The sequence below is a fragment of the Amphiprion ocellaris genome, chromosome 2 (genome assembly GCF_022539595.1).
Source record: "Amphiprion ocellaris isolate individual 3 ecotype Okinawa chromosome 2, ASM2253959v1, whole genome shotgun sequence".
In the NCBI taxonomy this organism is placed as follows: Eukaryota; Metazoa; Chordata; class Actinopteri; family Pomacentridae; genus Amphiprion; species Amphiprion ocellaris.
Genome location: NC_072767.1, coordinates 35,677,839 through 35,702,600, shown reverse-complemented (window position 1 = coordinate 35,702,600; position 24,762 = coordinate 35,677,839). Strand labels below are relative to the sequence as shown.

Sequence of the window (24,762 nt, the reverse complement as noted above, 5' to 3'; positions counted from 1 at the left end):
CAAGAGTTATGTAAGAATGTGAAAGTGCTTGAAATAAATGTATAAATAAAACCAATCAAGTGTAGAATAAATAATAAACAAGCAAATATTAATATCAAGTAAACCAGTATCTGTATAACAACTAAATGAAGCAAACAAAAGAAGCTAAAACCAGCAGAGAGCATTTAAACAAGAAATAAAAGCTGATCAATAAATCAAGTAAAATGTCTAATAAAGTTTTGTTGTTTTTTTTTCAAAAGAAGAGATTTTAAAGGAACCTGCTAATGCTGCTAACTTGATTATTATTCTTCCTCAGCTTTGGGGCTCTTATATCAATGTGCTTCAGAAGTCCATAATCAGTCTTGTGCACTAAAAAAACATATACCGTTACCTTTTTTTTAAAGCTAAGCAGAACATTTCTATCCACAATATCGTGAGTGTGGGGAATCTTTAACTTAAAACGTGAACAGCAAATAGAAAGGTCACTGAAACTATTCACAGCTGTTTGTGGATTATTGCTGCATTATGTATGGAAACCAGCACTGATATCAAGTTTGTCAGATTCAAATTTTGATTTCCATACACAGCAAGTGGGGAAAAAAAGCTTTAATGTATTGTGGAGTTAAACTCGTTCCAAATGAGACCATTTTTGAGGAGATGAACATGTTCTTTGACCTGCACTTGGAAACAGGTGATATATATACAGATTTGTAAAAGGAGGAGATTATTGCCACTGACAGAATGTTTCAGAGAGACAGCATGAATCTGTCTTCTTAACTTTAGGGCTTCTGACAAATGACAGACACAGGTCACATGAAAGGAAAAAAGATTTGTTATCTAAAAATAATTCACTTACATTTAAGACAAAAGTGACGACTTCTCACATCACAAACACAAAATGTTTCTTTGTTTATTGATATTTTAAATGTCATCTGTGCAAAATGAAAGTACTGAATGATAAAATTTCGTACTAATAAGAAACCATAGTGATAAAACCATTTTTAAAAAAAAATATTTTAGCAGAAGAAGAACAAGCAGGAACTGTCTAATAAGTTACATGGCATGCAGGAAATTTAATTATCAAGCTCAAAATGTCCAAACATAAAGAGCCACGATTATTTTTGTACCTCTGAGCCGGACTCTGTGCTTCATTTTCTTATTAAATTAGTCAGGTGTAGTGATTTTTTTCACTGTGGGAAAACTTCAAGTGCAGTCTGGCATTAAATTGCAAAGATTTAATCTTTCCTTCTGAAAATAGAAAAAAATTACATTAAGTGATAAATTTTTTCATCTCAGTGGGGAAATTCTGCAGCTTCTATGTGAATACAAATCCAATGAGACAGTTTCCAGATTGTCTTCTCTTCGCTGTGGATTTTTTTTCTAGCAAACTAAATAAAACTGAATCATAGTGAAATAGTTTCCAAGTCAGATTTACAATCTTGTGTCATTAAAAATGTATAATTACAACAAATAATATACCAGATATATAGACAATATATGTACCCGCTTAATGTATAAATTATACAATATTATATTATACACTGACTTTTTCCAACCAAAAACTTTTATTTTTATTGAAAGTCAGCAAAAAGAAATACAAATGTATACAGTTTAAATAAAGCATTTAAGGTTAAAACCTTATAACATTATACCACGTCCCACAAAACTGCCACCAAACTGAATCAACAAATGTTTGACACAGTGAATAAATGTACAAAAATCTTGTACGTTTAACAAAACAGTTTGGCTACACACAAATTCTCCTTTGCAGGAACACACTGAAACAGCTGAGGGTTTAGTTCCTTGGCCAAAGGTACCTCAGAAGTGCTGATAAGTCAAATGCAAGCAGCTCTTTACTCAGATTCATCTAATTGATCCAGGACACCTCAACAGTTCAGCTACAACCTACGTCCTCTTCCTGCTGCCCACTAAGTCATATTTCTACTGTATGATGCTTTCTTAACATTGATTTCAAAAATTCCATGGTTGCACTTACTGCATTTAATTTTCAACGAATCAGTCCATTGAAACTTTTCATTCAGGCATGTCCATGTCCGTGATAAAGTCGTGCATAGATGTGTATCCTGATGTCCCAGAGAAGTTCAGGGTCAGCTGGCTCTCCGTATTGGTACCAGTCTTAAATGAGGATATCCAATCCAATACTTTGTCAGAGTTGCCAGGTGCTGGACTCTCTCCTTTGACTGAAAATGAAAAACAATAAAAATAATTTTTTTTATGCGTTTTTGCTCAGTAGTAACATAAAGACTCGGAATTGGGTCATTTCATCTCAAATCTTCAAATTTGTGGAATAATTTCTGCTTGACCATCTCTGATTTTACAGAAAAAAAGGATAATAATAAAGATATTTGTGTAACTTTACCTTAATATATCAAATAGTTTCTGAGATTTCTGTTTTTGTTTTTGGTTGCCCGTTGGTCTACTCTCAGCCTGCTTTTCCGCACACTAAAATTTGAGTGTGTTTAAATGGCAATATCTCAGAAACTATTAAAGATAAATCCCTGATTTTTAAAAACTGTTATTTCTCATTATCTTTTCCATTAAGAATCTACAATATTGGACAGGTTGATCAAATAATCTCTGATTATGGGTATGACAAGTTGTACCTCCAACTGATGATATGCAATGCAGTTACCCAGTTATAATACAGTTTATACTTACAGTCAGGAAGTATGAAGTCCTTGCTGTTCCGAAGAAGATCGGTGGATCTCATTATGTCTTTATCCAGCTTCTCGATTTCCCTGTTGATTTTTGCGTCGACTTTCTCCTCCTTTTCATCTTTCTTCTGACCAATCCCCTTGGTTTTGATTTTGTTCATGTCAACTAACAACGATAATCAGAGTACATGATTAAAATGTCTATGTGCAGAAATCCAAGATCTTCAGCATAAAGAAACTGCACTTCTTGCTTGGATTCTTTGAACCTAAATGAGTAGTCCAGTTGCTTTTTACTGAAGTAAGAACATATTTACAATATACTATGATGAAGAAAGACTCTTGTAGACCTACTGCTGTGAAATACTCACTCAGCGTCCTGGGTTTTTGGCTCGCCACACTTTCCCTGATGTCAGCCTGCAGCTCGAGGAGTTTTTCCTTGAAGCCGATCATCAGCTCCAGCTCCCTCCTCCTGTACTCCTGCTCCAGCCACTGCTTCAGCACATGTTTCAGCTCCCTCTTCTTGAACTTCTCATCAATCCTCAGGTGGACATCCTTCATGTCAGGGCAGAAGAGCTGGCCACTGTTTCCTGCCACCATTTCTTCTATCTTCTCAAACAGCTCTGCAACCTGAGTCATATCAGCTTTCTTCATATTGTTGATGGCGTGATACTTGTTCTCACACTTGTCCACCAGCCAGCGGAGAGCGCTGTGCTCCCTCTCGATATGCTCCTCTACAGATTTATCTGCGAGGTTGTCTCCATATGTGAACAGAACCATGGTGTGCTTCCAGATACCTTCATCAAAAAGGTTCATGTGATCCTCCAGGGCACCCAGGTGAGCTTGACTGAACCTCAGGTCCAAAGGAACCACCAGGAGAACAGCATGAACCCCAGACGGACTCAGTGACAGACCTCGGACAATTTCTTTGTCCATGTCTTCGGTGCAGCGAGAGGTTTCCTTCCACCAGCCCGGAGTGTCGATCACTGTGACCAGTCGATCAAATACTTCCTCCTCCTCCATCTGACACCGTTCATTCTGACAGGTGGCAAACACTTGTTTACGAAGGAGGGTGTTTCCTGTTGCACTCTTTCCGGATGTCTTCTGGCCGAGCATCATGATCTTCAGCTCCTGCAATTTATTACTGAAATCTGAGCAGAATAAAACAACTGTCAGTGCAGGATGAAAGAGAAAACTCATTTTACTGCACACACAATACTACACTGTCAAAAAATCCAATCCAAAATAAATGGTCACAATCTGGCAGCAATGGTGCCACAAACAGTATGTTAAATAATGGTGGAATACTGTTACATTTATACAGCTTAAAAGGGAAAAATTGTGATAATTGTAGCTGATTTCAATACAGTAAAACATGGTAAGTTTACAGTCATACATTATATATATATATATATATATATATATATATATATATATATATATATATATATATATATATATATATATATATATAAATGAAATTAGTCTTTGCTAATTTAAATACAAGAAAAATAGCATCATTTTATGTTCACATGTTGACATTATTTACAGTTTTGGCTAGTTTTTTTGTTGTTGTTTGCTGTTAATTGTAAATTAATACTGCTTGTCTGTGGTTTCACTTGTTATCTCTAATTTAACAAAATAAGGAAAATCTGTCAAAAATACAGTATTTTTTTTTTCACAATGGAATGAACTGTGGGCCTGCAAACTATACTGTTCAGACATAAGGGAACATGCATGTCCGGTACAGACTGCAGTAAAAACCCCATCAACATTTTTATGTTTGTATCATTTGAAAAGAAAGAAAAATTACCACTTGCATTAAAATCAGGACTCATATCGCAAATACAACATTTGCGAAAATAATTGTAGTATAATTTTTTTTTCCGCCCAACCCTCTTCATCTCTTTGGTTTTAATGTTGTGGCTGACTAGTCTATGTATTGACAGAGCCAGTATATTGCTTATGTGGCCAGCACTGAAGTGGAATAATTACTTAATAACCCGACATACTATCATCCTCCAACAGTCTCAACATTATGAGCTTCACCAGACTGTTATTCCCTGCTGCTCTGTTCTAATGAATCGTATTTATGTAATTTCGTTCCCCCCTGATAGTGTGGAAACAGCTCTGACAATGCCGGACTAATTTACGTGTGACACTAATGCTAGATGGCTCTGAAGCAAACCTCTGAGGGATGTTCGTCTGGCCTTGATTTGACTTTGCCTGAGTGTCGCTGCCTCTTCCACTCGCCTTCTTCTCTCTTCGATGGTCAGAAATATCTGCTCATCTGGAACAAAATGGTCCCAACCGTTTCCAGCCACAGTGCCGGTGATTTTCTCCAGCAGCTCTGTGACTTGTGTACCATCACTTGCATCCTTGTTATTAAGGACATGGTATCTGTTCCCACATTGTTCAACTAGCCTCTGTAAGGACTCCCCTTCGCCCTCAATGTATTCTTCTATGGCGTGTGTTCCCACCCAGTCTCCTCTGGTGAAGACTATGACGGTGTGTCTCCAAACTCCTTCTCCAAGAAGCTCCATGTGTGTCGTTATTGCATCTAAGAGTTTACCGTTGAAGGATGCGTCTGCGTCTATCACCAGCAGGAAGACGTGAGGCCCAGGGGGGCACAGAAACATGCTGCGCATCACTTCCTCTTTGATTGCTTCAGGAGTTTCAAACGCAGGGAAGCCTTTCCACCAACCTGGCGTGTCAACGAGAGTTATTTCAGTTTTACCCACAAAACCCTGCCGGGCCGCCGACTGCGCTGTTCTTTTTGCATCTTCTTGCTCTTTGAATCCCAGGATGGTGTTCCCCACTGAGGTTTTCCCAACACTGCGGCTTCCCAAGAGAATCATCCGGAGCTTCGGGGCGGTTTTCTTCTCTTCTGTTTTCAAACAAAGCACAGATTGATTAGGAGCTCGCAGCAATTTATGCAAGTCATTAAACTTAGCAAACTACTCTACAAAATATCCTGACAGAGGGTTTAACTAACTTCATGTGACACACAGAAATGTGTGATCATATCTATGAATGGGAGCATTTTTTAATTGAATTTTTATATAGATGTTGTCTGGGTGTAGTTCCCAGATTACGCCACAAGGGGGCTCAACCTTTTACAGAGACGGCTTAGCGTGTTTCGCAGCCTCGTCTTCAGACTGGCACAAGCGAGAGAAGAAGAACAGCATCCGTTGTCCGTTTCATTCTTTTCTCCTGGTTTTCAGAGGTTAGTTATCATCATAAAATGCACATGATGTTAGAAACAATTTACATGATCTGTTACGCCTTAAATATTTTCGTAAGGACGGTATTTTTGATGCCAGTAGGTGTATTTTTTGTAGTGTAATGTTCGTTTCGCCAGATGCTAGCAAGTATTAGCCTAGCAGGCTAGGAGTAGCACATAATGGCTGCGGTATTGTTGTTTTTTGCGCTCTTTTTTTGATTTTAACTTTGTGGGGCTCCTTTGACATTCTTTTAAGATATGTATAGTTCTGTGTTCTTTTGTTCTGTATCTGTTTTTGTGTGTTAAAAGGGTTTGCGTCAACTTAACCAAGCTTGCCAGTGCTTTTATGGGACTCCCATTATGTTAGTGGCACATTTTGTGGATTTTGTTTGTGCTATTGCATAATACATGTTGCATGGTGTACAATGTGGAACGAAACATCTGGAAGTTTGGAGGAAAAAGAAAGTGCTATAGATGCATTTTAAGTGTCATTTATGAAATACATTTCTATGTAATAGAAATAAACAGACTGGCAGAAGCGAGGGAAGAACAGCATCCATTGTTTGTCTCATTCTTTTCTCCTGGTTTTCACAGGACAAATATAATCTGTTACTGGGCCTGTTACATTCATATTTAGGTAGATAATTTTAAAAAATCACCACAATGACAAGAATAACAGATAAAGGCAAAAAGTTTTAAAAAATATATCCTTGTTCTTGTCATTTTAACTGCTATTTTTGTACCTCCTTTATATATGAATAGTTAAATTCTTTCTTATTTGATTTAATCTTTTATGGATTCGCTTTTTAATTTGTGGAATCTAATTTGGAAATTTATCACTTGGTTTTTTTCTTACTCACCAGGTTCTCCACATGTATAATGACAAAATTAATAGTTTGGCGTTTTTAAATATTGCTCATTCAGTTTCCTGCCATTAGTTAGATGAGAAGACTGATACCACTGTAACATCTGAATGCTAAACACGCAGCAGGTTATTGTTTTGGTTTAGCTTAGTATAAAGACCATACGCAGGAGAAAAATAGATAGTCTGGCTCTAAGTCCAAGGTTTCTCCTGCACAATGGAATTTTTCGGCACCTGATCAAAAAGGGTTTTAGCCAGTGTCAAAAGCAAATTGAGGTTTCATTTACACAAGCAAAACAGACACAATTGTTCATCAAATGAACAGAAATAACAGGAAAATTCACATATTGATGTCAAATAAGGTAACAGACTTATTCCCTTTACTATACACAGACTGTGGTTACTGTTGTATATGGTCACCCTCAAAAAGCCCAATCTGAGCCAGGATAAAGCCAGAAAGTGAACAAAATCTGCCTAATTCTCACTTATGTTATATTTCATGTGTTCAACCTCAAAATCTACCAGTGGATTTGAAAGGGATTTTATCCTATTATAAATAGCCAAATTGTACCATTAATCAGAGCCAGAGACGATGAAATGACTTGTCAGATTTTCAATTTTGCAGTGGTTCTTGAGCAAATGTGTGATGTGTGATATCATCAGGTAAAGTTCCAAGAGAAATAGCCTATGATTGACTCAGCTGTGACTAACAGTCATGTGAGCTTTTGAGTGAACTGCAGCCTTTGTTTTCTCCCCTCCTCTACAGAGAGGAGAAAACAAAAGAGATGGAGGAAACAAACTTGTTCAATCAAATCAATACAACGTGGCTCAAAAACAGTGCATAGAGGAGCAGAGATTGTTGGAAGATGCATTCAGCATGGTGAAATATCTTTCTAGAGTTGCAAAAACATTGTATATGTTAACCCCAGCATTTTTTCCCCAATTTTTGTCGAGCAAATAATCAACGAAATTCCAAATTTCAATTTTTTCTCATCTTTTTTTAGTTTTTATTCATGGCATTTAACTTGGTGATACTGCATAAAAGACATTTTTGAATTGTCTCTACTTCTAACCATGGTTGTGCTGTTTCTATAGTGGTGCAGGACTTTATGCTGCAGTGAAAAATGAGCTCAGAGTGAGTAAAAATAGCAAGCCAACAGGAAAAAAAAACTCCCATGATCTGCTTGAGGTTAAGATGGTTAATCTGAACCAAAAACTCAAGAACAATTAGTCATTTCACAGGGGATTTATGTGATGGATTATTTCCTGGAAGGGAGCAATTGTCATTCGAGGAAGTCATTTACCAAATTAGTTTCCTGCTTTAATGCTAAACCAGTCTAAGTGGTTGTTGGTTGTAGCTGCACAGACTTAGAGACACTGATCCTCTCATCCAACCTGACAAAAAGCATATTCTTCAAAAGTAGACTGAGTTTGTTTGAGTGCACCTACTGTTATATTTACCTTGAATGAGTGTTATCATGTGCCGTCGTTGCTCCTCGGCTCTCGTCCGTCTCTTTTGTGCCCTTTCAGCCACCTCTCGTTGCTTCTCTTTGATGATCTTAAAAATCTGTTCGTCTATCTCGTAGTAATTGCCGTTGTTGTGCCACACCATCTCGTCTATCTTCTCCAGCAGTAGGGAGACCTGAGATGTGTTGGTTTTCTCCTTGTTATTAAACACATGGTACCTGTTCTTGCACCTTCCTATCACCCACTTCAGGGCCTCCCCCTCGCTCTCGATGTGTTGTTCTACCGTCTTCCCACCGAGGAAATCCCCGCAGGTGAACAGCACCATGGTGTATCGCCAAACCCGCTCCCCCAGGAGCTTCATGTGATCCTCCACTATTTTCCTTTGCTCCACAGAGAAAGCAGAATCTATTGGAATAACAAGGAGGAAAGCATTCGGTCCGGGCGGACACTTGGACGGGTTAAGTTTGAACCTTTGCTTGTCCCCCTCTGGGATCTCAGTGAGGAAAAGAGAGCTGCTCCATCCGGCAGTATCCACCACAGTGAGCTTCCTGCCCTCCACCACTCCATGTCTCCCTTCAGACTGAATTGTTCTGGTTCGGCCACACTCAAACCTTTCCTTTCTCAGGATGGTGTTTCCAGACCAACTCTTTCCACCCCATCTCCCACCAATGATCACGATCCTGAGCTCTGGTAAGGTGATGATCTCTGTCTCCTCTGAAAGAGAAAGAAAAACTTTTTTGGGGTTCAGACATGCTGAAATAAAGAATGGCAGTTCTACCAAAATGTCAAGTTTCCAATCAGCTTGAGGAACAGCTTTTTGACTTGACGATGATGCATGTTGTTGGATCAAATTGGCAAAGAATCTTTCATAAAAGGAAGCAAGCAGAATGCAATCCATCGGTTCAAAACCGGAGTGACATGGTTATCACACCACATGCCTCTGCTGCTTTAGATGACTGACACGAGAGGAATGCTCTGGGACGCTGGAGCCTGGCAGAGTTATTTTTGACTTTGTTAACTCCTTTCATTTAAAAGACTGAGTCTAATGAATAGCAGTGAAGTGAAACAACCAAAATAGTGAAACATTTTTAGAATGACCCTGAACCACAACAAATCATTTTTTTGCAGCAAAGTGAACAGAAGCCGCACGGGGAGACAAAAGACCAACAAAATCAGCACAGAATGACTCATCACCTCTGTGACATTTCAGAAAATATGCAACCGAAACAGACAACAAAACACTTTTGTGATATCTGTGCCAGTGCAACGCAATAACCAAATGTTTCCTGCATTTTTGTTGTTTCATAGATTTACTACTGGTCCTCTGAAAATATGACAGAATCTGTTGGGTAATAAATAAACGTACAGCAAATTTAATATTTGGTTAAATGTCCTTTGGCTATTTTCACCTTAATTGGGGGCTTTAGGTAGCCATCCAGAGCTTCTGATTGTGTCTTTGTCCACTCCTTGACAGAATTGGTGCAGTTCAGCAAAACTTGTTGGCATTTTGACACTGACATATTTCCTCAGCACAGTCCACAGATTCTCGATAGGTTTTAAGTCAGGATTTTGGAAAGGCTGATCTATAACCATTAGCTTAATTTAGCCATTTTCACACCATTTTTATGCGTCTTTGGGGTCCTTGTATTGTTGAAATACCCAACTGTGCCAGCCTTGTGGCTGATAATTTTAGGGTTTACTGAAGAATGTAGAGGGTAATCCTCCTTCTTCATTATTCATGTTAGTTTGTGTGAAGTACCCATTCCATTGGCAGCAAAAGAGCTCCAAAGCACAATAATACTACCGCCATGCTTGATGGTAGCTATGGTATTTTTGGAATTAAAAGTTTCACTTTTTCTCCTCCAAACATATTTCTGGATATTACTTTACTCCAGAAAGCCTTTTCTTTGTCCATGTGATCAGCAGCAAACTTCAGTTGAGCTTTAAGGCACTGTTACTAGAAGGAAATAATTGCATGTCAGTCTTTAACCCCAGACATAGACAAACTTGACTCCGACACCTTTGCTCCAGCAGCCTCTAATTTATTGCAGACGTGCTTTATAATGGTTCTTGGTTGACTCTTGAGCATCCTGACCATCTGTCTCTCAGCAGCAGGTGATAGGTTGTGTTTTCTTCCTGATTGTGGCAGTAACACAACTGTGGCAAACACTTTCTACTTACAATGCTTGCACACATGGTTTGGTTATTTTGAAATGGCTCCAAGTGACTGTCCTGGCTTGTTCCAGTCAATGATTTGCTTTTTCAGATCATCACTGTGTGCTCCTCAGACTTTCTGACTGTAGTGTTTGTGGTAGAATCCATCTATCAAATGGTTCCTATTTAAATTGTCTCAGAGGAGTCAGCAGCTGTAGTCAATAATAATCACTGACAAGACCATGCCACTATGAAAATTTGATTAACGAGATCACCAAAAGTACCAAGTTGCTGTTTGTATATTTTTGATCCTGCAGATTTTGTTGTCGATCTGCATGACAATTTTGGAGGACAGCAATGAAAGGGTTTCTCTCATCTTTTAGTCATTTTCTATTTTATTTTATTTTTTGGGATAAAGAAAGCAGCACAAACAAAACAACAAAAGAAAACTGGTGAACGTGAAGTCAAAAACAACTCAGACTCATAAAATAAATCTCACCTTAGTAGGGATTGTAGGCCAAAATAAAAACAAGAAGCCAAGATAAGGACAAAGAATGGTACTGATGGTGTATGTGGTTTAGCGTATATGAGAGTGTATATAAATGAGTATGTCAATGTGTACACACAAGTACTAAAGCATACCTGTGTTTCTTTAAACCCTTTTGAAAGAAAGCAAAACAGCTCAGTTATGGTCAGATATGATCAGATAGTTGAATGAGCCTGAAATTTAAATTTAGAAGAGAAATCTAACTGTTCCATAGCTGAGTGAAGCCATTACTATATATTAATAACCTTTTTTCCCCCCACATATTTACAGGAAATCAGGGGAGTGGAATAGATTTCTTTTAAGGAAGTAACTTATTTTTTGAAGCTGTCAGGAGTTTAATCTGTTTTCCCAGCATAACCAAAATCAGGTCTAGCTGGTTTATTTATGCAGGTTACATTGTGTTTCACTGCACGCAGTCTTGTTTGTGGCAAAACTATGTCCTCTTTGTTTTCATCTTAACTGCCGTGAAGGAAGGTTTTTCATACATTTTTCACTGTTTCCTAGAACCTATCGGTGTGATAAACTGAGCAATGCATATATACTAGTAAGAATTTAGAGAAAAACATGTTCATACAAAATATCAAGTCACTTTAATGAATAAAGTGTTAAAGCTTTAATGTATTATGTCAATGAGTCTACCCCGTTTTTCTTGATTAACTCACCCATATTGCTGTCCATTTTCTCTGGTCTTCTCTTTTTATACCTCCGTTAGTTCCTACCAACTGAACAACCCCCAGCTTTCTGCAGAGGTCAGGGCCAGTGGATGGAATCTGTCTCCAGGTAAAAATACTTTAAGAAATCGGGTATTCAGGCACATTTTAACATCCAGTCCGCACAGTCTCCACTGTATGCAGTGTGACAGCTTACCAAGCTGCAGAGTGTAAAACCACCCTCTGCATGAGTAAAAACCGGTTGGACTGGTTTCCCTCATGAATAGCTTGTTGGAGCTTGTGAACTGAGTGCAGACACGTAGTGAAGAAAACAACCTGTCAATTGCAAAGAATAACAAAGTCTGCAGAACTTGCTTTGTTGTGTAATTTATGAAGGCTGTTTTATATTTTTATTTCATAAACTGGAGGAAAAAGTCACAGTCTTCATATTAAGCTGATGAAGCAGAATTAGCCTTTGGTCTTTTATTTCTTCGTTGCTCCCATTCCAACACTGCGCTCCTTACATAAGTGTTTTATCATTACAAGCCTTACATAAGTGCATTTTTCATGAGACTGAACTCTGACTGGGTCTCTTTACTGATGTTTTTGCACAAGTCAGCAAACTTCTCCAGCATGTCTTGCTGTGTTGAAGGGCTGCTGTATTAATTTTAATCTCTGTCCTAACCACAGAACTGTCACACTGTGCACCAGAGCAAATCTTTGAAAATCCAAGACTCAAAATTCCCCTTAAACCTGGAAAACATTCCTCTACCTGACTTTGCACCATGTCAGCGTGCATAGTTTTGATGCCACTGGATGATTGTGTTTGTCTAAGGACTATCACATGATCCTTCCTGTCTTTAATTAAATTCTTACTATAATGAAAAGAAAATGAAAATATAATCTACTCTAATCAAGTTACTTTTCAGCCTCAAAGGCAATAATAAGCAGTAAAAACTCATTTGAAATGGTCAAATGAAAGGAAATAATGAATAAATGAAACAATTACTGGTTTAAATCAAAATCACAGATATAGTGCATGTACATGTATTTATTTTTGTAGAAATGTATTTAAATTACAAAGAAAGCACTGTATAGTTCAAGAATGAGTCATCCAGTGCGTCATGACATCGTAATTATCCCGGCAGACACATAATAGCATTGGGTCTCTATAATGAAAGGCATCATTTAAATCCAGACCCTAAATTAGCATCCAGAGGATTGTGAAATTATAAACCTGTCTTTCACACAGTCAGCAGGAGAAGAATGGACTATTGTCTGCCTGCAGAATATGTACAGTGTTTATGTATGTATTTTACGGTTTGACTCTCTCAGTTCAGTATAGCAGAGGCCGGGCAGACAACAGAAGGAACTTGCAGACTGCTTTAGGGTAAATCTTTGGAGTTTGTTCCAACTGCAAGAAATATCCAAACAGAACCTCATTCAGTAGTACGTATACTCCTGACCCTGGCCCTGAAAAACTGCTAAGCAGGTCTCGATGCTGATTGGTTAAATCCAAGGTGGACAATAGCCATTTTTTCTACTCTTTCCACGTTTTCATCAAGTAGCAGCCATCTCCTCTCTAAAAACAGCATCAACAATGTAGAATTCCTCATATAGACTCAAATAGCAAACTCTCCATTGTTCTGTTTCCTTCATGCTCATAGAACTGGTGTTAAGTCCAGTTACTTCTATTTGTTGTTGTCTTAGTGGACTCGGTTGTTAATACCACAGTCAAAGCTGTCGGATGTTACTCTACAATAATAAAGGGCCAATTAAGAGGCTGTTCCTTTAACTGTAACTCTAACGCTGCTCTGAGCTCCTGCAGTGAAAAGCTGCCTAATCTGGACTTGTATTGTTCCTCTGTAGTTGCTTTGTGTCTCTATAACATCTACGCAACAGTGCAGTCAAGTATAAAAAGTCACAAAAATGAGACGACGCGCACAAAAATAGCACGAGTAGTTCAAAGGAACAAACAAAAAGGATCTGATCAAATCAAAACCAAAAGAAACACTGACGAAAAAGGTCATTTGGCAGAGTCTTGATTCTCGAAGACATATGACAGAGCCCTTTATACGATGATTTTAAAGTGATAAACCTGTTTATCTAATGAAATGCTGATATTCAGAAATGTAATAGTTTGTAATATGGTCAATTAACTTTTATTAAAGATTAACATTTTCATGAACTTGTAAACTCAATATCTTGTTGGTCACAGTAGAATTAATTCATAGCACTACAAACTATGTAGAATTGTGCATATATTGATAATTGAACTGTAATACAAAGTTGAAAACAAAATATAGTTAAGTGAACAAACTTAGTAATGATTTCTTTGATTAACTTTAAAAAAATCAAATAAGAGACTTTTTTCAAAAAATTGTGATTTGGGGCTCAGTTGTAATTATTTGTGCTGAATCTTTAGTGCATATAAGAAAAGATAATCCTTTATTACTCCCCACATCAGGGAAATTTCCAGTGTGTTTTGTTTCTAAAAAATATAATAAATCTTTAATAATTAATAAGTCATTAATGAATTATTGGTGCTGTTCCAAATAAATATGTCTCCCTTTGGAGAGGCTCATATGATCATTTGATGCTGCAGACACGTATTAAACTCAAAGGGAAGACTCCTACAAACAGCTAGATGCAACAAACCAAACTTCACCTCCTGTTAACGTTTTATCTAAACCTGGATTACATGAATTATTGAGGAGCCTCATTAATCTGACCAGTTCCAGGCTCTGTCGTCGGTGCAGTAAAGGTTTATTTTTGTGGACATTCCAGATTGTAATAGATGTGAAATTGTAGAGCAAAGGGAAAAAGAAAGGTGTTTTATGATTCCAGACCCACAAACTATGTTTTTGTTCTGCTTTTCTTTTTTTTTTTTTTTTTTTTTTTTTTTTACACTCACTATGATTTTTGGCTAATAATTGATGATAAAATGTAGAAAAAAGCCTCCCCAAAATCACATGACCTTCCATAAAGGTGACTGGATGCAGTAAACAGGGTTCTCATTCAGACTAGAAGACAACACCTTCAGATGCCACCAGATTAACAAAAGGGAGTGAATGTCTGAAAAAAAACTAATAACTAGAAATTTTTCTCTGAATTTGCATTCTTTTTTCTATGAGCTTCAAGTATAAGTGAACCTTTAAGTGCCAGGATATAACTGCTTATCCAACAGATTGGACATCTCCATCCAGGACAGATCCCACTGCACTTCAGTCACGTCCTGCTTGGTTGCTGGAAGTGGAACTGCTGGTATATTTTCTTTAGAAAGCGGCCAGCAGCTCTGAGTGCTGAACATCTGGCGCCTTGAAGCAAACAGAGCAATCAGTGAAGCACTTGTGAGTCCCACCAGCATATAATCTGTCTATCTGTTACATTTGCAATAAAAAATAACAAGGAAAGGAATTTACCTGTAGTGACAAACAAGCCAGACACTGAGAGGAATGAGAATCAGAAGCAAAACCACACATGACACCAAGATCCAAATCCAGGAGCCTGATCAGTAGACCAAAGAATATTTGTTTGAGCGTTTAAAGAATCAGTAATAAAGTTGCAACAGAAAATGCAGCACTATTACTGATTTCTTATTAACAGAGTCACACCAAGAAACCTGTCAATATGGTGCATTGTAATTTGATGCTGTTTTACCATTACAAGCCCTACAAACCATTTGTAATTGCCCCTTTAACTTTCACTGCTGTTAAATAGACAACAATGCACCTTTTATAGACAATTAAAATTATACAAAAACAGCACTTTTAGCTTATTGGTTTTCATTGATGCCCTCCTTGTATTCTGAATGCTGAGCTAGTTTAAAGTTTAAACATCTCACAAGTCATTAAGTGATAGTGAAAACTAAAAATCCTGTGCTAACACCAAGTGACGTCTACAGTGTTTGTGGCAGGAAATACAGCAACGGATATAAGTCAGACAAATTTTAGAAAATGTAACCAAGAAGAGGTACATTTTTTTTTCAATTCACTTGAAAGTTCAAAGTCCTTGAAAACAACAAAATGCATTTATGATTAACTTGACTGCTTATTAGAAGACAAATCTTATGTATTTTGGATATATAAAGATTTTTAAAATGCTTTATCATATATTAAACCCAAGTGTTAACTTTAGGTTTAACCAGTAATTATTACTAGCAGCAAGTATTCCCTCCAAAACTGTTAAGTAAATGTGTTAATAAGAAATTCCTTTACCACCACTCGAGGCTGCTGCTCCATCTGCTGATGTGAAATTACCTGGAAGACATTTGACTGATATTACACAAAGCAGTATGATGAATATGATCAACAAATGCAATAAAGCTGCACAGCTGACCTCGATCGGCTCTCACTGTTAACCAGCTCTCTGGACTCTCCATCTTTCTGTCCCTGGATGCACACTTGTAGGAGCCTTCATCTTCCAGTGTCACGTTCTCAATTGTCATTTTGATTACTCTGCCTGAACCAGAAGAGCTGGAAAAGGAGATTTCTGCTCCATTTTTAAAGAAAGTTGCTTTATTGTGGTTGCCTGTCCAGAACTGACAGTACAAGACCACATTATCACCTTCAAACACAGGAAAAGCTGGAGTCTTCACGATGATGTTGCCATCTGTGGGTCAAAGATAGAAGATATCATTAATTTCCCACGTTGGATTTTCATATTTCTTTTGAAGTCCCTCTCTGGTCATTCATCAAACCCCTTAAACCCCATCTAACAAATCTTTAGAAGATTTTTTCGGACATAAACAATTTTTTAAAAACTCCTTACTCCCCCCAAAAAAATGACTTAAGGCCAATTCATGTTTTCTGCATTGCAAAGTTACACGTGATGCAAATTTCGTCCTCCGGCCAAATCTGCGAAAGTCGGCAAGAGTTCACGCAGATCCCTCTGTGGACATCCACAGGCAGCCCAAAATGTGTGACTGTCTTAACTGTTAACACAAAAAAAAAAAGAAAAACAGGTCATTGAAGTAGTCGGTGCAGGACTTTAGAGGGCTTTGATTTGTACATTATTATAGAGCAGTACTCTGCCAAGGTTGCTCGTTGTATCATTTCTGACAGATGAAATTTTGAAAAAAGTTGTGGCAGAAATCACGGGAACATAGAATGTGGCCGTTTAATATAGATGTACCCACAAACAAAATAACCTCGTGCTGAGAACAGGCATGTGTTATGCATATGTACGTTATGTACGGATACCGAATCGCATGACCTAAATATGTAGCGGGCGGCGGGAATTGATGGGACTCGGAAACATCCTCACAATTCAATCAATTGTTCCTTGTATGATTTCCAACGAATAAGTACCGATAAGTCTGCAGTAGTCAATTTGTAGTAGGATCGCAATCATGTGATCATCAGCAGGCAGCTGACATAGTGTTCACTTGTTGTCATAGTTACAGTGACGCCGTGCTGCTATCTCACAATGATACAAAAATCTTTAACAAATCTGTGGATCCAGACTATAAGCTGCATCACTGCCAAAATCTAATCAGTTGGTCCTTCTGTCATTTCTGACCTTCCCTGAAAATTTCATTGAAATCCATCTTTCTGTTTTTGAGTAATGTTGTGAACAGAGAGACAGACAGACAAACCAATGATGGTCACATAACTCCGCCGAGGCTCTGCCTCCTTGGCGGAGTAATAATGGAACAGTTCAGCCATACATGTTCATAACTAAAACTGATTTTGAAGAGGAATAATGATACAGTCGGCTCCACCCTGCAAGTTGACAGGACTGGTTCCTTGGATTTGTTATGTAAAACCCTAAAAGTGTGAATATTTGTTTATAGACTGCATTAGTAGGCTGTACTGTATTTTCAAAGTGCACCATATGGGCATGTTAAGAAAGTAGAAAAAAAATAGATTTTCCCAAGAGCGATCTTTAAATACTGTCACTCATTCAACACATTTAAAGCCTTAGTCAGATATTTTGTGTCTGGAACCATGTTTTACTTTCTTTTATTGTGTCCTCCCCAGTTTGTCCTGCGTCTCTAAAACTGCTGTTAGACTCACAGCTTACTGTGATGTTGACTGCGCTGCTGCGGCCCTTAGAGTCTTCACACCAGTACAGTCCATTGTTCCCAGTGGCAGCAGTGAAGACACACGAGTCGGGCTTGTTTGCAATAACAGCTCCCCCTAGTGGTGAACACTGATCAGATTGGAAGACTCTGGTCCTCATTGTTGGTCCTGGAGGGAAACGCCTCAGCTTCCAGCCTGTGGGGTTTGTCTGAGACGAGGGGCACTGCAGAGTGAAATGTTCCCCTCTGAAGATCTGTCTGGTGCTGGGAGTCAGAGTCAGTGATGGAGGAGGTAGGTCTGGAGGAGAGAGAAGACACTAAGAACAATTCCACACCAAAGCAGCAGACAAATTGTTCATGCTGAAGTTTTATTTTTGTATCTGATTATCATAAACAGGTTTTGTATCTTTGGAAGTATAATAAGAGATCTCACAGGACCAAAGTTGACTCGATAGGTAAAAATCTGTATCATTGCCACACCTCAACCACACCTCTAACTGCCTGGCAGACCTACTTGAAACTGGTTAACCTGTCCAGCACTGTTCATCCTGTTCTCATAACTCCACCCTCCCTCCTCTCATCCATTCTTCTTCCTACCTCCACATTAATGCCATTTCCCTCCTCTTTTTCTTCTCTTTTCCTGCACCATGGCAACAGAACCCCACCCCGAACCTCCTTCTCCCAAACTTCCAACATCACAGCAACCAGACGACCTTCACATCCATCCAGCTCTACTTAGCGTCATCAGATCTGTAAAACTTACATTGTTGTGACGTGATCCTTGCTACTGAACTCCATATCTCTGTTGAATACATTATAATTATCACACAATTATAGTTGGTATTGTCACAGTAATTGTCTTCAATGCAGCACTGTGCAATTATGAGAGGACCTTGCTGTAACACTAAACAGCAACACTAGAACAGCAGAGATGGCTGACAGTTTGGTGTATTTCATTGCAAATAATCTTACGCCCTTTAACCTGAACTCAAACACGCCCTTCAGTGAAATTTAAGTTTGTTACCTTGTTAACATGTCTATATGGTGTCTTTGTATGCTAGAGGACACTTTACGAGCAAAATAAATAGTGTCATTGCTGAGTAGTTACTTTGGAAACTGCAGTGTATAGATATCAAGCTTCATATTTAACAAAACTTTCTGTACCTTCTTTAGAATCAGTTTCTGGGCTGAACTTGCATGACTGAATTATTCGAACAAACAACTTTCCGATTGGTTTTTCCAGCTTTAAAGCAGAGTTTTAGGTGAGCTGGTGTGTTCGAGCTGCAGCACGCAACAGAGAAAGAGGCAAAGACTTCATAAATCTGCACATTCTAGATGAAACGATGCTATAGAATTATATATGAGCCATTTTAAGGCAAGAAGGTATTATTTTCTTTTTTTTAAAAAAAACTCTAAATAGGTGTATGTTGATAGGCAGATGTGAGATTTTAGGGTTTAATAAATGCCTTGAGACAGACTTTGATTTTCATTCACTATGCATTTTTTGAAATGTGGTACAGATATCCGAGCTCCATTTATTATTTGTGGCATTAATTTGGGCGAAATCCCCAGTTGTCCACCTTGCGGCACCATCAGGTGCTCAACAAACTAAAACTGGCTAAAAACTAAAAAGAGACTTTATTTGCCAAAAGCTCATATAATTCTGTTCTACAAGTCTGTGCAATAACAAGACATGATAGAAAAAAAATTTCCGTAAAATCATAGAAAAAGACATAAATAATGAAGAGTACAGAGAAAGTGAACCTAAAGTGAAGCAACATTCTCAATCTGAGCATGTCAGCATTCAGCCTCACAGAGCCTCTAGACTCTTTGTTTTCTTTAAATAGGCTGCTTGCTATAAGTTTTATTGGATTGGCCTATGGAACATTTTTATATGTGCTGTGTGGCAAGCAAACTTTTGAAAAAGAGACATTTGTGTTATAGATTGGGCTTCTGTAATTATCATTTCAAGACTCAAGATTGGAGGCAAGAAACATCCTGATTATAGTGACCACAGAAATTAAAGCAGTCAGGCTGCACGAATGAATCCGTGTCAGATTAGCACAGTTGAAGAGACTTCTGGCTGATTAGAATTTGCATTGCAGCTTAACATTATGACTTCAGTGGATGGTTAGTGTTAAAGTGGCTGCAGATATGCATCCCTGTACTAGAAGTCAGACCTGACTACACAACCTTTCCACCTGTGTGTAGCAGTAACCTGACGCCTCGCTGCAGAGGTTGTAGCTGCTCACCTGACACAATGAGCACAACCGGCTGGCTGCTGAGCGTTGCAGCCGTCACATTGCCCTCCCGCCGCTCTGCTTTGCACCAATAGCTGCCTGCGTCCTCCCTCGTTACCGCGGTGATGGAGTAGCTGTCACCAGAGACCAGGTGCCTGGGGTTCGGGGTCGCAGCAGTGTGGAGTTTGTACCACTTGTAGCTCCACGCAGAGGTGGAGTTGGGCTCCACTGTGCACTGCAGCAACACACACTCACCGAGGTAGATGTTTGACCCCGGGGGCCACACAGACACAACAGCCTTGTGAAGCTCTGCAGAAACAGGAAAGCTCCATTAGGGTCTTTTTCATGCTAATATCAAACATTCTGTAGGTGTGAGTGAGACAGGTGCACGCTGTCTTTATGTGTTTGCTGTACCTTCAAGTGTAGCAGCTTGCAGAACAAATGCACCTGAAACAAAGAGAAGCTGTTTTACACAAACATCTCCTCGTCTGCTCATATTCTAGCGCAGCTTGTTCCTGCCACATTGATGGGTACAGTATGTCTTCTCTTCTGTCTGCTCTGCCAGTCAGGAGGAAAAAATGTATTAAGACGAACACAGCTCAGATGGTTTGTTCCCACATGGCGGCACGCCAGAGAGTCAGTCATGGTCCACTGCTGATTTTGGATTATATAATCAAGACAAAATAAAGTCACATTTAAAGAAGTTCATCTCTGTAGGAAGGGATGTACATTTAACTTTAATGAATTTTTTTAATGTGCTAATTTGTTCTTTTTTCTGGTAAAAAATGTCTTTATTTATGGAAAGGAAAACACTAAATTCAGGAACCAGGTGATAGATGAAAAAAAGTGCTATATTTGACATATGTTGTGAACTGACGCTATACAAATAAAAATGAATTGCATATGAGCATCAATCAGCGGGTAAAAATGAGTCTCTCTCAGGTCAGTAGTTAAATCCATAAAAAATCAGATTTTTTTTCCCCACAAAAATTAACCCTTTCAGCATTAAAAAGACATAGATGTAACTCTAAACTATTACTTTCTCTAGAATGTGCACATCTTAGCCTCTTCCCATTCGCTGCTGCCTGAGCACACCAGCTCACCTATGACTCTGCTGAGGCTAAATACAAGCATGCTAGCATTCTGATGGATAATGTGTTTTGATTTTGGAGTATATAATCTAGATAAAATAAGGAAATGAGGTCATATTTAAAGAATTTCATCTCTACAGGAATGGGTGTACATTTAATTTGTGCATTGCAGGAGGGCACGTTAACGGGTAGCAATTCACTGGTCTGATTTCTGGTGAATTTCCTGCACTAATTTGTTTTTTTTTCCTGCTGAGAATGTCTTTATTTATGCAAAGTATCAAAAATCAGGCACCAGCTGACAGATCAGAAAAGTGCTTTTTTGGAAAAGCAAAGATCCTGTAAGTTAAAGTGATGAATTTGTCTCAGGTCGGTAATTAAACCACTAAGAACTCTGTGTATCATAGTTGCATATTTTGAAATTTTTTTTCTTCACAAAAATAACCCTTTTAAGCACTAAAATGACTTAGATGTAACTCCAAACTGCTGATTTTGCTAGAATGTACACTTCTTTGCAGACCCTGAATCTCTCTCTCCATGAACTCCTCCTCATTTGCTGCAGCCTGAGCACACCAGCTCACCTATGACTCTGCTGAGGCTAAACACTAACATGCTAGCATTCTGATACCTAATGTTTTGGATTATGTAATCAGGGCAAAACAAGATCATATCTTAAAAATTCCATATCTACATTCATTGGCCTCGAATAGTTTGGACGTTGTTGGGTGGGACTGGTGATGGTGGTGAGTTCTGGTGAATTTTTCTGCACCAATTTGTTCTTTCTTCTGGTCAAAATGTCTTTATTTAGGCAAAGGAAAACACAAAATTCTCGCACCAGGTGACAAATCCAAATATAATGGAGTCTCCCTCATTCATTGCCGCTTTTAAATATTTATTCAGCTTTTCTCATTTTATATTATTCCTGCTGAGTCAACACACATGTTGACTTAATTTACTCTTCTGTTTGTGTCTTTTAACGTGCACCTCTTCATGTCAACGATGAATTAAGCCATTTAAATATTTTATGTATACTTGGAATCATTATGGGTTTCAGGAAGATTTCATTTCAAGTTCAAAACTTTCAGAACAAATCACACAAATCTGTGTTTGACAGGGAAAAAAATCATCTTTCTTGTTTTTGCTGCAGGGTACAAATGCACATGTTCTAAATATTGAAGCGTCCCCCCTGAAATCTTACACCTACAGGCAAATGTACTTGTTTCTGTGAGACATATCAATCCGTTGCTCTGCCGGGACGCTGTTTCAAAGCCCATCCGAGCCACACTTCCTCCCCGACACACACAGTCACAGTGCTGCCACACAGTGTGACACAGAGCAGAGCTTCCTACTCCTTAATGAGACTGTTCAGACGGCGATCATCCCCATGGGAACGGAAGGAATGCACTCACATTTGCAGTGTTTTCCTGTTAAGGCACGCACACCAACCGTGTAACACAGCGCTACTACAATCGGATAGTTTTAAAACATAACTCACAAGGATGGAACACAACATTTTGGCAGGCCTGTCCAAAACACTTCCATTAGCTGCATTCGGATTCTGGCTGGTGGACATCATTTTAATTTAGCACTGTCTCAGACTCCCTGCTGCAGGCGGGCAGGCCAGTAAAATTTATAACCCTGCATACCAAACCACTGATATCTGCATCAAATAGGAGAGCACAGCTTTGGGTCTACATCAGCACAGCTTTGACAGCAGAATGCAGACGCCTCTAAAACACTGTTTTACCACCAGTAAAGGATTTTAGTAATGAAACCACAAACAATTCTTATGAGTCTTCCCAGCAGAGACATGACTGAAAGCGTGTGACAGTTAGTCAGGTTTTATCTTTGATACTCACCCAGCAGTGAAGAGATAAGGACGATGTTCATTCTGTTCAAGATTGAAAGCCCAGAATTAGATGTGGAGCTCCACTATTGTTCTTTCAAAAAATAAAAGACATTAAAAAAAAAGATCATTTTACGATTTCCGTCGCTTCAAATTTCTGTGTATTTCAGAAGCTCTGTGTCTGTTTTTTGGTCCAGAGCCTGTTTTATTTTCGAGGCCACGAAGACAGAGAATAATAGGATCTCTGAGGAGGAGTTTATCACAGCAAACCACAGCCAGAGATGGTCATCTTGGTGGAGACATTTCCTTCCTCTGTCAGCTAGTTAACAGGTGGAGCCATCAGACAGCAGAATCCAGCACAGACAGAAAGTTTTCAAACCACAATGCAACCAAATCACCAAGCAGGTTTCACTTCCTCAGTTTCTTCTTGTTTTTCTGCTCATAATCTTGCTACAAATGTGAAAGTATTTTTGAGTTTGTGCTGCCAGATGCTGAAATCCACTCCTGCATTTTCACATTTTTATTCACCCCTTCAGGTTGTTGCTTGTCTTTTATTCCTATCTTTTGTTTGCTCTATTTTTATCCTTCCTTTTCTTTCCAATACTTGCTGACGTGTGTGCTCATTTTCTCTTTGGGGAGCGTTTCATTTTATTCACTATAATCCACTTAGATAAAGTTTCGGTAAATTAAATGAGGGGAATCTCAACCCCCCAGTCTATTAATTTTTATCCGGCCCACAGCACAGTCCAGCGCTTTGGTCCAGACTGAAATATCTCAACAAAGGGGTGACTTGCCATAAAATTTGGTATGGATATCCATGGTGCCCAAAGGATGAATAGTAATGACTTTGGTGATACCCAGAATTTCCATCTCAAGCCACTAGCAGGTCAGTGCTGTGAAGTATCTGCAGAGCTGCAGGAAGAACTGGGACACAGTTTGGTTCAGATATTCACAATCAACAGAGGATGATTACTAAAGACTACAGTTATCCTTCAGCAATAAGTTGTGACAAAAGCATCTCGACCCCCTCAGGGTAAAGCCCTGGTGATGCTTTCAATCTTAGTATGGCTTGTCAAGTGGGTCAAAATTTAAACATGCCAAGTTTGGTTTGTTACCATTTTTACGGAACCCACAACGAGAAAAATGTAAAGTGAGATCTGCTTTGTGTTTCGTTGCAGTAAGTTTTGAGTTACCTCTTAATAGTTTTTTATTCCCTTGAAAAAAAATGTTTATTGAAGTTTTTTGATATTTCGTGTCTGAGTATTTTCCTAAACCAGCAGTGTTAGACCAACAGCTAGACTATCAGATTAACTGTTGTATGAATCACAAGAAATGTAAAACAGAAATGTAAAACGTATTGCAAGAGAATGTGCAACTATCGTGGCAGAACTTTAAAAGATTGCGAAATAACACAAAATTACTGCAAGTGGCCGGAAAAGCTTTGTTAGCACAAAAGTTTTGCAAAAGAACACTAAAAGATCATGAGGTAACGCAAAAGTTTTCGCGAGGTAACATTAAAAAAATATTGTGATGGAACGTAAAAGAATTTCATAAGTTATCACATAACTATTGTGAGCCAATGCGACGGTTTTGCAAGGAAACACAAAACTAAGGCAAAGTAAGGTTAAACTAATGTGAAGTAACGCAGAACTACTGCAATGTAATGCAAAGGTTTTCCAAGATAACACAAAGCTGCTGTGAGAGAACTCAAAAGGTATTGCAAGGTAGCACAAAACTATTGCAAACTAAGGCAGAAGTTATTGTGAGGTAACACAAACGTTACTGCGAGGTAATGCAAAACTATTGCAAAGTAATGCAAAAGAATTGCAAGGTATCGCAACAGTTATTGTGAGGTTACAGTAAATTACTGTGAAGAATCGCAAAAGATATGGCAAGGTAACACAGATGTTACTGCAAGGTAACGCAAAACTATTGCGAGATAATGCAATACTATTGTAAGAGAACACAAAAGTGTTGCCAGGTTACACAAAATTTCTGTGAGGTAATGCAAA

General features: G+C 38.5%; 2 protein-coding genes across 3 annotated transcripts; both read right to left on the bottom strand.

The window, feature by feature from the left end:
* Positions 1 to 864: 864 nt before the first annotated feature.
* On the bottom strand, positions 865 to 11,775 carry LOC111569602 (GTPase IMAP family member 8-like). Of its 2 annotated transcripts, none has more exons than XM_023271825.3 (6): positions 11,567 to 11,775; positions 8,198 to 8,935; positions 4,840 to 5,538; positions 3,023 to 3,802; positions 2,659 to 2,820; positions 865 to 2,180 (listed from the first exon to the last, which is right to left on the bottom strand). In XM_023271825.3, exons 1-6 carry the CDS (start codon positions 11,580 to 11,582, stop codon positions 2,014 to 2,016), a joined length of 2,562 nt encoding a protein of 853 aa, XP_023127593.1. In that variant the 5' UTR covers positions 11,583 to 11,775; the 3' UTR covers positions 865 to 2,013. The 2 variants fall into 2 exon arrangements, with proteins under 2 accessions (XP_023127593.1, XP_023127594.1); XM_023271826.3 differs by having other exon boundaries at positions 8,198 to 8,917; positions 11,567 to 11,774.
* A 2,652-nt stretch (positions 11,776 to 14,427) lies between these two features.
* Positions 14,428 to 23,130, bottom strand: LOC111569604 (Fc receptor-like protein 6). Its single transcript, XM_023271828.3, has 8 exons — positions 22,764 to 23,130; positions 20,231 to 20,263; positions 19,829 to 20,125; positions 17,572 to 17,874; positions 15,893 to 16,165; positions 15,772 to 15,813; positions 14,977 to 15,061; positions 14,428 to 14,871 (listed from the first exon to the last, which is right to left on the bottom strand). The coding sequence occupies exons 1-8, from the start codon at positions 22,792 to 22,794 to the stop codon at positions 14,709 to 14,711; spliced, it is 1,227 nt and encodes a 408-aa protein (XP_023127596.1). The 5' UTR covers positions 22,795 to 23,130; the 3' UTR covers positions 14,428 to 14,708.
* Between the last annotated feature and the right edge of the window lie 1,632 nt (positions 23,131 to 24,762).

Bases quoted from the DNA above. Each gene is read 5' to 3' on its own strand.
- LOC111569602 (XM_023271825.3), bottom strand. The intron at 3,803-4,839 runs GTTTGCTTCAGA...TATTCTGCTCAG, and splicing joins CAGACGAACATCCCTCAGAG to ATTTCAGTAATAAATTGCAG. The intron at 2,821-3,022 runs GTGAGTATTTCA...TATCGTTGTTAG, and splicing joins CCAAAAACCCAGGACGCTGA to TTGACATGAACAAAATCAAA.
- LOC111569604 (XM_023271828.3), bottom strand. From the start codon at position 22,794: ATGAACATCGTCCTTATCTCTTCACTGCTGG. The intron at 20,126-20,230 runs GTACAGCAAACA...CTGTTTCTGCAG, and splicing joins GCAAGCTGCTACACTTGAAG to AGCTTCACAAGGCTGTTGTG. The intron at 15,814-15,892 runs GTCAGCTGTGCA...AATGTCTTCCAG, and splicing joins AACAGTGAGAGCCGATCGAG to GTAATTTCACATCAGCAGAT.